At 40.0% G+C, this 18506-nt stretch overlaps 1 protein-coding gene across 1 annotated transcript in view; it reads right to left on the bottom strand.

Moving 5' to 3' along the window:
* Nucleotides 1-18506, bottom strand: part of TRIT1 (tRNA isopentenyltransferase 1) — a 42203-nt gene that overhangs the window by 6994 nt on the left and 16703 nt on the right. The window contains exons 2-5 of the mRNA XM_068964431.1: nt 8291-8431; nt 5226-5324; nt 4359-4504; nt 533-675 (exon numbers count right to left, since the gene is read on the bottom strand). Of these exons, the coding sequence (XP_068820532.1) occupies nt 533-675; nt 4359-4504; nt 5226-5324; nt 8291-8431 (529 nt within the window). The remainder of the gene's footprint in view (nt 1-532; nt 676-4358; nt 4505-5225; nt 5325-8290; nt 8432-18506) is intronic.

Genomic DNA, 18506 nt, shown 5'->3' with positions numbered 1-18506 from the left:
CCTAAGCTGCCACAAAGAAGAGAATTTGTTCAAATGGAAGAAGTTCAGAGTCCAAAGATTATCTAATAATTCATCATTATATTCAGTCACAAACTCTGCAATTCAATAAAAACAGCAAGAATGAGGCACATCATCTTATCATATAAGGAGAAAGCACTAGCCAGTTCAAAGAGTCAGACCTCCTTCCACAGGAGCCTTCTCTTTCTCCTTTGGATCTTCTCTGGATAGCAGCCCCTTTCCCATCCCATCTTATCTCATCCTTGGTATCATACACTAATGCCAGGAATACCTTTACCTGCTTTCCAGACTGGTACCCAGGGAAATGACACTGTGCCTTTGGTAATAATAATAAAATTAATAGTGAACACTTGCTTAGCACTTATTATGAACCATTCATATGCCACTAAGAACATGTTTTTTCAAAACAACGTTTTATTGAGGTATAGCTGACTTACTCTAAACATTTATATACAGCAATGTATTACTATAAGTTTTATCTCAGATGGACTCTGGGATACTAAAGGACTTTTACCTGTCTGTTCCGCATGAAGCCAGAGGATGCATGGGTTAGGGAACTTCAGAGGGCCTCCAAGGGGACCACCGCCTTCCTCCGCATGTTGACGATGAAGAAATTCACTATGAGAGATTCCCGTTTCCTCAAACACTTGCAGGCTCCTAAGTCATTTGAAAGAGTAGCGTAGGCACATCCATAAAACCATTAGGAAATATTAATTCTCAAGTAAAACAGGAGAGAGGCTATTTATTATAGAATGCCTCATTGTCATTTTCACCGTTTAAGCCCCTGAACACATGAAGGTCTGGTGTTATATGGCAATCCTATAGCTACTCAGAAAAGAGTTATAAAGAAGACTTAAAAGAAATAAAACTACCCTTCTAAACATACATAAAATTCTCTGAAATCTTTAGGTTCAGAAACAACGGGTTTCTTCTACACAAACAGAATAGGACATATTCACTTTCAAGAAAGCAGTAAAAGCTTGCTGGGACACCTTGTTATAAGTGAACAAGTCTAGTCTCGCTGGAATGCCTTTCCCACAGTGCAAAAGTATGCTGTATAACCAGCTCATCGATTTTCTTTTTAAATATGTCTAAAATTAATGAAGAATGCTTCAGACTAATTCAGTACTCTACTACACACACAAAGATCACTGAAGAAAGAATTCACATACTTAAGCCACCATCCACTCTGTTAGTATCTACTATGTTATGCAGTACTAGGTAATTTAACTCTCAAATCTATACTCTACCACTCTGGGTGATTGCAACTTACCAGCTTGAAAGTGATCTATCCCTTCCTGATCTAATTCTACTTCCTGAAACCTTAACACAAGAGTAGAAACCCCTCATCTTTCCCCATCACCAGTCTCTCAAAAGAGGACTTACAAGGGAAAAAAAGTAGTAATAGATATCCTACTTATCTGGAGGTTAGAATATACAGCCTCAAACAAAAAGAAAGATGAAAAAGGTCCTTGGATCTTCTTTTAGAGACTCTAGAACTCCTGCTCCAAACCTATTGGTCTTACTAAAATATATTCTCAACTCATTACTATTTTAGAAGTAGCAAAACAAAGAGAAATGATAAGAATTGATTAATAAAAGGAACAGATAATCATACCATAAAACAATATAAAAACTCGAATCCCTGAGTTTTCCAAAAAATTTTGGAAGAATTCTATTAAAATGTTTACAATAAAATGTTTGGACACTTGAAAATACTTCATTTATCTAGAATATGCACTATTAACAGGGTGATACTGACCTCAAGGGGCAAAAACACTCAGACATCATGATCATGAGCAGCCTTCCAAAGGGCAACCATAACCAAAATCTTCAAGGAGGGGAGGGAGGGAGTTACAACAAGAGAAAAAGTGTTCTAAAAAAGCTTCAAGGGCAGAGTAGACAATGGAGAAGGCTTAAGAAACACTGATCTAGAACACTTATTTGAGTGGAATATTTCACAACCCCTATCAATACCAAATGTTGCTACAACATTTAAAGTGTATGAACATCCATATAGTAGATCCTCATTAGAGCTTCTGCTCTGCCAGATATGGTGTCACCTCCAGCACTGCATAAAAATACACCTGAGAGGTGATCATACTGTAATGTATAGAGAAATCAGATCGCTATGATATGCACTAGGAATCAACACAGTGTTCCAGATCAATAAAACTTCAAAACAAGAGAAAAAGAAATCAGATGTGTGGTCACCAGAGGCTGGGGTGGGAGAAGGGGGAACTGAATGAAGTTAGCCAAAAGATACCAGCTTCCAGCTACAGATAAACAAGCAGAAGGCACGCAATGCACCACATGGTAAATAAAACTAACACTGCTGTAAGCTATAAATGAAAGTTGAGAGGCTGGCCTAAGAGTTCTCATAACAAGAAAATTCTTCTTCTCTTTTATTTTCTATCTATATAAGTACACTAAACTTATCGTGGTAATAATGTAATGATGTATGTAAAAATAATCATTACACTGTACACTTTAAACTTATACAGTGCTGTATGTCAATTATATATCAAGAAAACTGGAAGGAAAAAAGTAGGTATAATAACTGATAAAATGAAGATGTGGTCAGAAGTGAACAGAATATGGAGCCAATGAAGATGCATATTTATGGAGGAAAAAATAAACCATCTAATACTAGTGAGAGAGGGAGAAAAACACACCAACACATGAGGTTTCAATTTCAAAATAACCTGAGAAAACATGGTTAATGAACTAAGATCATCTCTCTCTTCCCTTCAAGAAAGCCTCCACGTGTTAAGGTGAGCTGATCAATAAGACAATTTATAAAACTTACCTCCAAAATAAATAAATAAAGTTATGGAAAAAAATAAAATTAAAACCTGCCTCCCAATGGGCAGTGTGCTGGGGCAGAACTCAGCCACTGCTGCGTGCCAGAAAAAATTTATATGAAAACTGTTATACAAGCAAAGGAAGAAAACAAAGCAAGAGTACACAGGCCTTAGGGAACAACTACCTTGTATTACGAATTTTAAATGTAACAACAAAGTAGGGTGCAACTATTCGTTGAGGGAATTGGGCTAAGGCAATAATTAGGGCCTCCTAAAAAAGCAAGAGAGTTCCAGAAAAACATCTATTTCTGCTTTCTTGACTATGCCAAAGCCTTTGACTGTGTGGATCACAATCAACTGTGGAAAATTCTTCAATAGATGGGAAACCAGACCACCTGACCTGCCTCTTGAGAAACCTGTATGCAGGTCAGGAAGCAACAGTTAGAACTGGACATGGAACAACAGACTGGTTCCAAATAGGAAAAGGAGTACGTCAAGGCTGTATATTGTCACCCTGCTTATTTAACTTCTATTCAGAGTACACCATGAGAAACATCGGGCTGGAAGAAACACAAGCTGGAATCAAGATTGCCGGGAGAAATATCAATAACCTCAGATATGCAGATCACACCACCCTTATGGCAGAAAGTGAAGAGGAACTAAAAAGCCTCTTGATAAAAGTGAAAGAGGAGAGTGAAAAAGTTGGCTTAAAGCTCAACATTCAGAAAACTAAGATCATGGCATCTGGTCCCATCACTTCATGGCAAACAGATGGGGAAGCAGTGCAAACAGTGTCAGACTTTATTTTGGGGGGCTCCAAAATCACTGCAGATAGTGACTGCAGTCATGAAATTAAAAGACACTTACTCCTTGGAAGAAAAGTTATGACCAACCAAAATAGTATATTTAAAAGCAGAGACATTACTTTGCTGACTAAGGTCCGTCTAGTCAAGGCTATGGTTTTTCCTGTGGTCATGGATGGATGTGAGAGTTGGACTGTGAAGAAGGCTGAGCGCTGAAGAATTGATGCTTTTGAACTGTGGTGTTGGAGAAGACTCTTGAGAGTCCCTTGGACTGCAAGGAGATCCAACCAGTCCATTCTGAAGGAGATCAACCCTGGGAGTTCTTTGGAAGGAATGATGGTAAAGCTGAAACTCCAGTACTTTGGCCACCTCATGCGAAGAGCTGACTCATTGGAAAAGACTCTGATGCTGGGAGGGATTGGGCGCAGGAGGAGAAGGGGACGACAGAGGATGAGATGGCTGTATGGCATCACTGACTCGATGGACGCGACTCTGAGTGAACTCCGGGAGTTGGTGATGGACAGGGAGGCCTGGCGTGCTGCGATTCATGGGGTCGCAAAGAGTCGGACATGACTGAGCGACTGAACTGAACTGAACTGAACCCGCTGCGCTAGAACACATCAATCTCCACTAAATGCTATTACCAAACCTGTCTTGCCACCCAGGCACCCTGAAGAACTGACTGCCCTCTACCTCTCAAAGGGCTTTGGGTCAGTGGCTCCAGCTTTCTTACCTGGCCACTTTGCGCTTGTCATGTGGGTGCAGCTTGGCAGCCATTTCCGGGTCAACCTGGCTTAGGCGTTTGTGGAGAACATGGCCATCCCCCTTTTCAAGCTCGCCTTTTCGGTCGATCACTTTTTCAGTGCCCATCTCCTGTGGCTATCAAATGAAGGTTTAGAGGTAAATTTAATTAAACAATTCAACAAACACTGATACACTGTATGTGCCAGGCACTTTGGTTAAGTGTTAGGAACACAACTGAGATCAATCAGAAGGTCTTGTCAAATAGTGAGAGATCATAAACAGAAAATTCCAACACACCACGGTAGTGCTATGAGGCCACAGCAAATAAAGAGAAAGAGGATCTACTGTCTAGGGAAGCAGGTACACTGCTTCCTTGTCAGAAGTATGAGCTACCCTAACTAATACATCTATATTAACACATCTAGGAGTCTAGCTTCTCAGTAAGTGTAATCCAATAATGGACCAGAATTTCCAGCACATTATACTGAATAGTTTGCAAATCTCACCCTATGCAATAGCACCTCTGTAAAAAACGCTGATGTCAGGTATCTCCCCGACATACAGATTGTTACAGCCAGGAAATGCTGAATCAGACTAACGTACTGTTAACTTACATGGCGATGCTAATTAATCCACAGAGAAGAGTCTTTCCCACATACAGCCCCTGCCCTTAGGCCAGCCTAGAGGAGCACACTTCACATATGGAAATGGCACTTGCTTCAGAATATTAGGTAGGAAAATTAGTACAGTTGCTGAGTATAAAAAATAGGCAAGAGTCAACTTTCCTCCCACTAAAATCAGCTGGCAAGAAAGAAGAACCCATTTCCTCATTGAACTACAAGGGAACTAAACATACCTTAGCATTGACAAGAACTTTCCAGAGCAGAGATTCGATGTAATAATTGGTTCCTCCCACGACAATAGGAATTTTATCTCGGGCAAATATATCTTCAATGTGAACGTTAAGAAAGACATCAAAATATTTAATATCAAGAAGAAAATGCTGACTCACGTGGAAGTAGGGGATTAGTAAGAAACCACATTCATCTGTCATATTTTTGATACTAGTCTTCAGTGTTTCTCATGAGTTCTCAGAATCATTTCCTATCAGTTCTGGAGGGACTTGCATAATCCAGAGACAGATGCATGATGGTAATTCCTTCCAGTTCTAGAACTTTCTAAGCCTTGCTGCTCAAATTCAAAGCTTGCTTAGTATTCCAAATCAGCTTAACAAGCACAAGCCTAAAGGACTCTCACAGCACCAAGTGCCAGCTGCTCAGGAAGCCATGAAAATGACATCCATTATGTGGCTTTGCCTTCTAAGGCAAATTATGAGCTGGTTTCTCTAAGCTGTGGTTCTTAGACTCGGTCAGTCTCCACCATTCTGGGGTAGTAGTATATATTTCACGCTTGAAACTCTACCAGATGACCTGGGAAGCACAGATGTAAAGACAAGCAGATTTCAATTACCAGCTCCAACACTCGGCAAGTCATTCAAGCTAAGCTTCAGCTTTCTCACCTATAAAATTCTCCTGAGTTCTTATGAGCATTACATGTGGCAATGCAAATAAAACCCCTAAGACAATGCCTGAAATACTTTTTTCTACTGAGTAAGCACTCAATTTACTTTAGTCATTATTGTTCTCATACCCCTGCTACTTGGAATTCTTCTCTTTACAATCTCTGTTAAACAGATAATATCTACTTTAAGAGGAACTGTGCTTCTGAGGGTAACTGATAAAGAGACTTTCAACCCAGATAAAGACTCATTTATATACTTCTTCCCCTTGCCAGCCCCTCTGTAGGCACAGAGATAGATGACCTCTTTTCTATCAGAAACCCTCTACAAGAGGTTGGGGTAGGGTGGGCAGAAAGATGTTACCAGTCAAAGATTATAAGAAATATGTCCTTTTTTAAAAAAGAGAAACAAATTGTATGCCCCCCTTTAATTAAGTATAAGATTCTTCCTCCATAATACATGGAACTACAACTTCATCACTTTCACTGCTGATATAGTACTTAAATGAACAAGGCACATTTTATATATTCTCCTCTAAGTAGGAACTTGGGTATTTATATGTTTTTGCTGTTAAGAGCAATAATGTTGTTAAAATGAGATCTATCACTTATCTCCTGGTATACTTGTGGCAAGGTTTCTTTAGGATAGAAACCTAGGAACTGAAGTAGTTGAAATACACTCTTACCAGTGGCTGCTGCTGCTAAGTCACTTCAGTTGTGTCCGACTCTGTGCGACCCCATAGACGGCAGCCCACCAGGCTCCCCCGTCCCTGGGACTCTCCAGGCAAGAACACTGGAGTGGGTTGCCATTTCCTTCTCCAATGCATGAAAGTGAAAAGTGAAAGGGAAGTCGCTCGGTCGTGTCTGACTCTTCGCAACCCCGTGGACTGCAGCCTATCAGGCTCTTCCATCCATGGGATTTTCCAGGCAAGAGTACTGGAGTGGGGTGCCATCGCCTTCTCCAATGGCTAGTGTTAAGTCACCCAGTCACATCCGACTCTTTGTGACCCATGGACTATAGCCCTCCAGGTTCCTCTCTTCATGGAATTCTCTAAGCAAGAATACTGAAGTGGGTTGCCATTTCCTTCTCCAGGGGGATCTTCCCAACCCAGGGATTGATCCTGGGTCTCCTGCATTGCAGGTAGATTCTTTACTGTCTGAGCTACCAGGGAAGCCAGTATTCTTACCAATACAAATTCTTGTATTGGTAATACAAGAATATATCCAAATCTAGCTATTTTCCTTTAAAAAAAAAAAAAAAAGACTATTATTGGCATAGATGGTAGTGATAGCTGCTCAATGTGAATATACTTAAGACCACTGAACTGTACACTTATAAATGGTAAATTTTATGTACATTTTAACACAATAAAAAAGAAAAAATTGAATTAAAAAAAATTTTTTTTAAAAGACTGTATCTACAAAGTCCTTCCTTACTCTAATCTCACATAACTACTCAATTACATGTTATCTCATTTGTTTTAAAGTTTCATTGAAAAAATAAAGGACATTTATTTAACTCTGAAATCCATCTGGAACTTATGTCACATATAATAAGGACCTGATTTCACTTAAAAAAAAAATTAACTGCCACAGGAAAAATTATTAACTACTGCATTATTTCTTCATTGTTTTGAAACGCCACCTTGATCATAAAATACATACATACATACATACATACATACATACATACAACTTCAAGTTGTACCTGGCTTTACTTATCTGTGCTATAAATTTGTCTAGTATTATATAATTTTCATGCTATGACAATTATTATGACTTTTCAATATGTTTTAATATATAGTAGTCCATAGAGTAAAGGCAGTTTGGACATTAAAATATAAGGGCAGTCCTCTCATGTTATTCTTTTTTCCAAAATTTCTTTGGTGTTACCCAGAATTATTTTTTCCTACTATAATCCCATTATATTTCTAAATTAATTTCTTATCCCTATTTAAAGGATGGGAAACAAGCTCAGTGGGTAAATGCTTTACCCAATGAAATGACATGTATATAGTCAAAAGAAGCAATTCTAAAACTAGGACACAGATTTTCTGGTTCCTAAGTCAGTGTTCTCTCCACTAAAACAGCACTTTCCAAATTTTAACACGCCTATGAATCACTTGGGACTCTAGTTAAATGCAGATTCTGATTCAGTAGGTCTAGAATGAGGCCCAAATCCAGCACTTCTATAAGGTCCTAAGTGATGCTGACCCCGCAGTCTGAGGACAAGATGCAGCAGCAAGGACACTGTATCTTTCAATCCAAAGAGTTCTGATGGGGATGCTACTGCTGTCTTGGGTATCTCTGCTCAGGAGAAACTGTTAGCACAAAGAAAAGTTCTTTCTTGGCTTGGGCTGCCATGCAGCCACCAAGCCTAGCTGCTGTCTCCCCGTAGGATATCAGAGCAGTTGCTTTGTTCCTGAAGTCCACCACTGTGTAATTCGTCACGAGAGGATCCACAAAGCTGATCATGTGGTGCTGGCACAGCCTCTGCTCTTGGGCAGAAACCTTATTTGTGATGATGTCGAGACCTTCATAAACCTAGGGGAAAGAAAATTAGCGTGAAAGTCATGTATTCCATAAGATGCACACCTCATGGGCAGAAATAATGATCTACTGCTCGCTGCAGCCAAACATTTGACTGACCCAAATCACCAGAGGAAATGTGTTCTAACCAGAGCACAGCCAGATCACATAATCCAAGACAAAAGACGCAGAAGAAATCAGAACACTTAAAAAAAATAATAAAATAGTGGTTACTAACTCAGACTTAAAGATAAAAAGTACATGTAAATCGGTGCCCAAATAAGAACTAACTCTGCAAGATTTACTGGAGGTTCTTTGGCCTGAACTTCAAGCCTTTAAAAGAGGGCAGGTTGCTTTATTTACTCTGTTTATCACAAGTCTTCACAAAGGTAACATGTTGTGTTGCATATAGTTCTACTTCAAATGCTTAGATATTTTTTGGATTTAAATGGCTCTGAAAGATTTTCAGAATTTGTGTAAGATTGGCTCCATTTGTGGAGAAGTGGTCTATCTACAAAGATATATATAAAACACACATATACACACTTTGAAGTCAAAACCCCTAATACTGTTGAACTCTTAGCAGAAACACTGTGCCAAATTACTGCTTCAGGAGGTCAGCAAATACAGTCTAAATACTCAGAGGCAATATCCTGTCTGTAAGCTCTTGATCTGCCAATTCAACTAAAAAGTTCAAGTGTACTTTTTCTAAATGCAAGGTCTCAGATGGAGAACAGATCTGAAAATACTAGTTTGAAAATAGGGATGAATGCTTTAGATTAAATGTTCTCTCTGTAATCACTGATTCTACAGGGAGCACTGAATGCACAAATAATAACTTCCATAGAGCCCACAAAGATGTTAAGAACGTTTTTTATCTCACATTTCCCTTTACTTAAATGGGTGTCAAGTAAGTACAACAATAAAGTATAATGGTAAGGAGGGAGGACGCTGGCGCCAGGCTGCCTCAGATCAATTCCTAACTCTGCCACTTACTAGTTATTTGTACTTGGAGTAGTCAGTTTACAAATCTCTGTGCCCTAATGCTTCAGCAGTAAAATGAGGATAATAATATCTATCTTATACAGTTGTTGTATAAATTAAATGAGTTAATACCTACTTAGTTTTCGTCTGTGCTTAGTTGCTCAGTTGTGTATGACCCTTTGCAACGCTATGGACTGTAGCCCGCCAGGCTCCTCTGTCCATGGGGATTCTTGAGGCAAAAATACTGGAGTGGGTTGCCATGCCCTCTTCCAGGGGATCATCCCAACCCAGGGATCAAACCCAGGTCTCCCGCATTGCAGGTGGATTCTTTACCATCTGAGCCACCAGGGAAGCCGAAGAATCCTGGAGTGGGTAGCCTATCCCTTCTTAGCGAACTTCCCGACCCAGGAATCAAAGTGGGGTCTCCTGCATTGCAGGTGGACTCTTTACCCGCTGAAAATAAGGGTCATTATATTACTACCATCTATATACTACTGCAACAACAGAAGGAGAATGGACAGGAACTTCAGTGTCACTATCACTCTGAAGCCTCTGTGCTCTTAGCTACTGAGGTTACTTAACAAACAAGGATATAAACTATCTTCAAACAAAAAGAAAATGGTTAATCAGTAAAACAGCACAAGAAAACATATAAACAGAGCCGTAGAGAAAGTACTGCTGCTAAGTCGCTTCAGTCATGTCCGACTCTGTGCGACCCCATAGATGGCAGTCCACCAGGGTCTCCCGTCCCTGGGATTCTCCAGGCAAGAACACTGGAGTGGGTTGCCATTGCTTTCTCCAAGAGAAAGTACTAGCTCTGCCTTTAACCCATTTATCTGTGCCTGACAACAGAACTACATTCTGACACCTGAACACTGATGGATCTTAAATTGTAGGGAGCTCTTTTCTTTGTATCTTGAACAAGACTTCCTTCAAAAGTTATAAAGTGCAGTAGCATATACTGGGATCTGCTGTGCAAGGTAAGAAAACTATAGGAGGGAAAAAGAATGAATAATTGTGTGTTCCTCTCCTTTTCCACAGCCTTTAGTTGGCTCTGCTGTAGTTTAGATTTCAAATGGCCCAGTGTTAAAGAATTTATACAACTTGATTTTGCCAGTAGAGGACTTCTGACCTATAAGCAGATTCTCACTTTTAACACTGAAATTAACATTAGGAAATGCACAGCTGCTAATCACCAGCCCTTACCTCCAAAAAAGCCAAAATGTAAACAGTCTCTACCAGCACATTCTATCAGATATGTAGGTAAATTTGTAGATAGATACATTTTCATCCTATATTTTGCTTTTATGTATATTTTCTGGAGCCCCTTCAAATGGCCAATTTTAACAAACACATAAATATAAATCGATCCCAGAATTAAACTCACCTTATTTGCTGAAGGCAGTAGCCACCTATTGTACTATTTATGGTATATACACAAAAGCCAACAAATATCAGGAAGAATGGTTTTAAATAACCAGAGTTAACAAACTAAAAACTGTAACTGAATCTTGGTTAGCAATGTAAATTGTCATCTTTGAGCAACTTGTTAGTAATCCTTTGTCTCCTGTACCAGCAGATTAAAAGAAACTGAGCATAAAGATATGGGTGATACAAACAAGGTATCTGAAAAAAGAATTATTGTTAAATTTTAGGTATAATATGCTTTTATAGTATAAAATAAAGAATTTTTGTTATTTTTTTGCTGAATAATACAGTGTTTCTACATAGCAGTATGTAATATACTGAGGTATACAGTATATTAGAGTACTGCAAATGAAAGCATATGTCTTTAAAAAAAAGAGAGAAATTGAAGCTGCGTAGATAAAGGATTAGTGGTTGCCAGAGGCAGGGGTATGGGGTGGGCAAAATGGGTGAAGACAGTCAAAATATACAAACTTCCAGTTATAAAATAAGTAAGTCATGAGGATGTAATGTATAACATAGTTAATAACAACTACTACTGCATATTAACAACTTGCTAAGAGTAAATTTTGGCTTCCCTGGTGGCTCAGATGGTAAAGAATCTGCCTGCCAATGCAGGAGACCCAGGGTAGATCCCTGGGTCAGAAAGATCCTCTGGAGAAGGAAATGGAAACCCACTCCAATATTCTTGCCTGGAGAATTCCATAGACAGAGGAGCCTGGAGGCTACAGTCCATGGGGTCACAAAGAGTTGGACATGACTGAGTGACTCACACACACACACACACACACACACACACAACATTAAATTTTAAAGGTTCATCCCAAGAAAAATAATCTAACTGTGAATGGTCACAGATGTTAACTACATTTGTCATGATGATCATTTCACAATATACACAAACATCAAATCATTATATTATTTATCTGAAACTAATACATATGTTGTATGAGAATATACCAGTTCAGTCGCTCAGTCGTGTCCGACTCTGCAACCCCATGAACTGCAGCATGGCAGGCCTCCCTGTCCATCACCAGCTCCTGAAGTTTACTCAGACTCATGTCCATTGACTCAGTGATGCCATCCAACCATCTCATCCTGTGTCATCCCCTTTTCCTCCCACCTTTAATCTTTCCCAGCATCAGGGTCTTTTCAAATGAGTCAGTTCTTCGCATCAGGTGGCCAAAGTATTAGAGTTTCAGCTTCAACATCAGTCCTTCCAATGAATATTCAGGACTGACTTCCTTTAGACTGGTTGTATCTCTTTGTATGACAATATATATGCTTCAATAGAAGAATATTAGAAGTGATTCAAGGTAATGTTTAGGGCTTCCCTGGTGGCTCAGCAGTAAAGAATTTGCCTGAAATACAGGAGATGTGGGTTTGATCCCTGAGTTGGGAAGATCCCCTGGAGAAAGAAATGGCAACCCATTACAGTGTTCCTGCCTGGGAAATCCCATGGACAGAGGAGCGTAGCGTGTTACAGTCCATGGGGTTGCAAAAGAGTCAGACACAACTCAGCACTAAACAACAGCAAAGTTATGTCTATAATGATGTTGCTTCACTCTTTTCCATTCTAATATGACTTTTGGCAGTTCCTGATATGCTGTTAAAGTTGTATTTACAAATGACTATGCAGCTTGTGATCACAGTAACTGTGTATTGCAAAATTTTACTCATGAATAAAACTGTTAACAAGCAAGAAGTAGATGAAAAGCATAGGTAAAATGCATCTATTTCTGCACTGTACAAGAGCAAGAATGATGCTGAGAACATATTTGTTAATAAGACACAAGAGACGGATCACTGAGTCAAATACATGGCTATGACCCAAGTAAAATTCACAAACATTATTTATATTAATAATATTGTTTTATGCTTTGTCTTCCACAGAGAAAAAGAAAGTTTGTATATTATAAATCAACTATACTACTTCAATTTTTTAATTAATTAATTAAAGTTTATGATGACTGGTGTCTGAGTTGCAATAATAGGGGATAAAGAGATTATCATTGGAACAAGACTGGCCAAGCTTTCACAATTATTGAGCACAGGTGACAGATACATGGGAGTTCAACTACTACTTGCTCTCCTTTTTTATATCAGGAAATTTCCATAACAAAAAGACTTTAAAAAACCTGGATGCACTTTATTAGGATGGTTATTATTTTTTTTAAAAAAGGTGGTGAAGATGTAAAGAAATTAGAATCCCTGTAAAATGCTGGTGGGACTATAAACTGATGCAGCTATGGAAAACAGTAAGGCAGCTCCTCAAACAGTGAAAAGTAGAAAAATCATAAAAAAGTGAAAGCGACAGCCGCTCAGTCGTGTCCTACTCTTTGCGACCCCATGGGTGGCAGCCCACCAGGCTCTTCTTCCAGGAACTCTCCAGGCAAGAATACTGGAGTAGGTAGCCATTCCTTTCTCCAGGGGATCTTCCCCACCCAGGGATCGAACTTGGGTCTCCTGCACTGCAAGGGGATTCTTTACTGTCTGAGCCACCAGGGAAATACTTGATTCAGCAATTTCACTTTTAGGTATGTACTCAACAGAACTGAAAGCAGGGAGTTGAACAGATATAATGTTTACAGCAGCATTTTTCACAACAGCCAAAAGGTGAAAGAAATCCAAGTGTCCATCACAGATAAATGGATAAACAAGATATGTCCTATATTTACACGAGAAGACTGCTGCTGCTGCTAAGTAGCTTCAGTCGTGTCTGACTCTATGCAACCCCACCAGGCTCCCCCATCCCTTGGACTCTCCAGGCAAGAACACTGGAGTGGGTTGCCATTTCCTTCTCCAATGCGTGAAAGTGAAAAGTGAAAGTGAAGTCACTCAGGACTGCAGCCTACCAGGCTCCTCCGTCCATGGGATTTTCCAGGCAAGAGTAGTGAAGTGGGGTGCCACTGCCTTCTCCGACAAGGGAAGATTAATCAGCCTTAAAAAAAAGGAAACTCTGACACTTGTTATAACATGTGTGCGAAGTCACTTCAGTCATATCCGACTCTTCATAACCTTATGAACTGTGGCCTGCCAGGCTCCTCTGTCCATGGGATTCTCCAGGCAAGAACACTAAAGTGGGTTGCCATGCCCTCCGCCAGGAGATCTTCCCGATCCAGAGACCAAAGTTGCATCTCTTATGTCTCCTGCTTTGGCAAGCAAGTTTTTTACCACTAGCACCCACATGAGTGAACCCCAAAGACATTATGTCAAGTGAAATAGGCCAGTACAAAAGGACAACTACTATATGATTCCATTTACTATACGACATATATCATATTACTATATGACATATATCATTAAATTCTGAGACAGAAAGTAGAATGGTGGTTGCCAGAATGGTCCCTGTCATTCTGCCAGGGGCCGGGGCAGAGAGAAATGGCAAGTCAACGTATAATAGGTACAAAATTTTAATCTGGGAAGAGGAAAAAAGTCCTGGAGATGCTGAATGATGATGGCTGCAGAACCATCCAAATGTGCATAGGGCCACTGAAATGGTAAAATGGTAACTTCTTTGTTGTGCCTATTTTACCAATAACTTTAAAAAGGCTTGATAGAATTTAGACACAATGAGAAACTAATGAAAATTAGCAATAAGATAAAATTTTCAAAGATTTGTTGAATTTTTCAATTCTTTTGAATATATAACCCAGAAGTAGAATTGCTGAATCATACAGCATTTTTCAAAATTACTGAGAGGGCTGGTAATGTTCTCATTTCTTGAACTGAGTTCTGGTTACACGGGTATTTTCACTTGTTGATAATTTATTGAACTATGCAGTTATGAATTATGTGTTCTATGGTGTATATTATTTATCAATTAAAACCATACTGCTAGGCCAAAAAAGTAAAACAGAGCAACATTTTCTATATTTGCATTAAGGATAAACATGTAAACAAACCTGGAAACCAATCAGTTTTTATAAATGTCACGTTTGGTTCATATTATTGTAAATGCCATAACTGGGCTTATAATTTTATTACCTGCCTAGAAAGCATCATTCCACCAGAACAGGTTAGGTTTGCAGCTGACTGCCTGACATTCTGCCTATTTCCCAGCTTTACCTATAGTTTCAGTGAAACTCTGAAACTACCTACAGCACAGTCAGCTCCAGGTGCCAGAAGAGCTAAAGGGGTCTGTGTTATCTTTTAAAGCCAGCATGTCACTCTGCCCATTTCCCATCCTCCCAGAGGACACCTGTGATCTGTCCTCACAGAAATGACTGAATATAATTCTTTTTTAATTTTTAAATAAAAATAAATAAAAGAAATGATGGGATAAAATGCTTCTCCAGACAAATCAGATTTTGACAATACTAAGGGAACTCTGGCCCTTTTTGAGGCCTGATAACTGAAATACTCTAAGAAACTCTAACCTACTTAACCAATTATCAGCAAAACTGGCTTATCTCAGTAGACATTTACTGAGAGTGTACTATGCGCCAGATCATTTGCAGATGTTAGGTGTGCAAAGACTTAGAAAAGGTCCTTGTCCTCAATCTCCCCTTGCTATTCTTTGGAATTCTACATTCAAATGGGTATAACTTTCCTTTTCTCCTTTGCTTTTCATTTTCACTTCTTTTTTCACAGTGGTTTGTAAGGCATCCCCAGACAGCCATTTTGCTCTTTTGCATTTCTTTTTCTTGGGGATGGTCTTGATCCCTGTCTCCAGTACAATGTCTTGAACCTCTGACCACAGTTCATCAGGCACTCTGTCTATCAGATCTAGTCCCTTAAATCTATTTCTCACTTCCACTGTATAATTGTAAGGGATTTGATTTAGGTCACACCTGAATGGTCTAGTGGTTTTCTCCACTTTCTTCAATTTAAGTCTGAATTTGGCAATAACAAGTTCATGATCTGAGCCACAGTCGGCTCCCGGTCTTGTTTTTGCTGACTGTATAGAGCTTCTCCATCTTTGGCTGCAAAGAATATAATCAATCTGATTTCTGTGTTGGCCATCTGATGATGTCCATGTGTAAAGTCTTCTCTTGTGTTGTTGGAAGAGGGTGTTTGCTATGACCAGTGCGTTTTCTTGGCGAAACTCTATTAGCCTTTGCCCTGCTTCATTCTGTATTCTAAGGCCAAATGTGCCTGTTACTCCAGGTGTTTCTTGACTTCCTATTTTTGCATTCCAGTCCCCAATGATGAAAAAGACATCTTTTTTGGGTGTTAGTTCTAGAAGGTCTTGTAGGTCTTCATAGAACTGTTCAACTGGGGATGTCTGGCATTGTCTAAAAACATTTTTAGTTGTCACAAATTGGTGGTGGGGGTGCCATCTAGTGGGTAGAGGCCAGGGATGCTGTCAAACACACCCTTCGATACACAAGACAGCCCCTGCCTCCACAACAAAGAACTACCCAGCCCCCAAAAATGTCAAGAGTCTCAAAGTTGAGAAACTGGATTCAGAGAAATTTCACCTTGGAGATACTCCTCCCCAAATCTGTACAGCCTAAGGTCCTCCTCCTTTAAGCTCCAATCTTTTGGGGCTGTAATGCTGTTGGGTGGTCCCAAGGAGTGTGCTAATCAGAAGAGGCACTGGGCAGATCCTGGAGCTCTGTCCGAGGGCCAGTTGGCTATGATGCACCAATACAGTTGTCTACAAGAAAAGGGAAACACTGTCCCCCACCAGTTCGGTTCCATCCTCCAAGTTATCTTCTCCCTTTTGACTTCATTTACTTCTTAAACCAAACTATATCCTGAAATCCTTTCCTCACTTTCTCTGAAGTCACTTTCTTACCTCTAGGGATTATACCTACCTTGAAAACCACAATCTTGGATTACGGGTCAATCTATAATAACTATCCACCCATCTTCTCTGCTGGCTGATCCCCACTGCTCTGTGGATATCTCACTCACTCAGATCACTAAGAAACCCTGACTGCCAAATATAACATTTTTTATACTAAGCTCTCAAAACAAATAACGGAAAATACAAAAATCTGATACACCCAAGCTCTCCTTCATAAATCATCTCCTTTGGGACTGCAAATGGCACTATTTCTTCCAGGTTTTCTTCCTATTCACAGGACCTCCCACCGAGCTATTAGCAATGTCTGTCATGGGAAAAGGGGACTCCCCCAGTGGCTCAAGGGTAAAGAATCCACCTGCAATACAGGAAATGCAGGTGACTTGGGTTCGATCCCTGGATTGGGAAGACCCCCTGGAGGAAGAAATGGCAACCCTGCAGTATTCTTGCCAGGAAAATCCCACAGATGAGCCTGGAAGGCTAGTCCATAGGGTCACAACTGAGCCACTAAGCATGTCATGGGAACAATACTGAGAAATGGCAGTCTTTACAGCATCCATCTGCCATTTTTCTATACTATACACTTTCTCTGCGTGACCCCCAAGGCCTCTGTAACCATTTGTTGTGTGTGTTTTTAACTCCCAAAATCCTATCTACAATCTAGTTCTCTCTCATGATGTACATTTAACTCCCTCGTAGACATTTCCATCATCAGTGAGAGCTATAAAATACAGTATTGAAGTGGTTAACAGTAAGGACTCTAGAGTCTGATTGTCAGGATTTAAATCGTGGCTTCACACCTTACTAGCTATGTAACCTTGGGCAAGGTATTTAACCTCTCTGTGCCTCACATTCCTTATTTATAAAATAAGTGAAAGTCACTCAATCGTGTCCAACTCTTTGCAACCCGATGGGCTATACAATCCATGGAATTCTCCAGGTCAGAATACTGGAGTGGGTAGTCATTCCCTTCTCCAGGAGATCTCCCCAACCCTGGGATCAAACTGGGGCCTCCTGCATTGCAGGCAGATTCTTCACCATCTGAGCCACCAGAGTAGCCCAATACTGGAGTGGGTAGCCTATCCCTTCTCCAGCAGATCTTCCCGACCCAGGGATCGAACCAGGGTCTCCTGCATTGCAGGCAGATTCTTTACTAGCTGAGCTATCAGGGAAGCCCCATCTATAAATTAAGGATAACCTTAAATCTAACCTCAAAGAATTATTGTAAAAATTAAATAAATGATACAGGAAAGCACATGGAATAGGCCTGCCCTATAGGAAGCAGCAATACAAAGCTATCATCATCTTTATCACCACCCCAAGCAGGCGCCTGAAACCTGCTATGTCCAAAACTGACCTCCTTACCTTTCTACCCATACCTGAATGAACCACCCAATCAAAGTAAAAGCTAAATGATCCTAGTATCTCTCTCTCTCTCACAATTCTATTCTCCCTCAACTTCTATCCATATGAGTTCCTAAAATTATCTCAAAGCTTACCACCATTACACTGCCCACTGCCATTATCAATTGAAGGCTTCATGATTTCTCAACTGAACTGTTCCATCCACTTCCTCATTGATCTTCTTTCCTTTACGGGATAACCCCTCCAATTTAGTACACACTGTAGTCAGTGATTTTTCTAAAATGAAAATCTGGTCTCATGAATCCCCAAACTCTTTAGCATCACCTCTGATGAAAGCCTGCTTTGAGATCTCTCCCCAATTCTCCCCAATCTGTGCCTGTCCTCCACGCTCCCACATTACCTCTATCACAGAACTTCCCGTACATGAGAAGTATCTCGATCTCCTCCACTGAACTACAAATTCTGAGGGAAGACTGTATTTTATCTCTAGTTCCAGCATCTAGCACAATGTCTAATACATGGAATATATTCAATGGATTCTCTGGGCTGGAGGTAGAGAGTGCT

This window comes from Capricornis sumatraensis, chromosome 2, assembly GCF_032405125.1.
Source record: "Capricornis sumatraensis isolate serow.1 chromosome 2, serow.2, whole genome shotgun sequence".
NCBI lineage: Eukaryota > Metazoa > Chordata > Mammalia > Artiodactyla > Bovidae > Capricornis > Capricornis sumatraensis.
The sequence above is the reverse complement of the archived record's forward strand: the minus strand, read 5'-3'. Positions and strand labels throughout refer to the sequence as shown.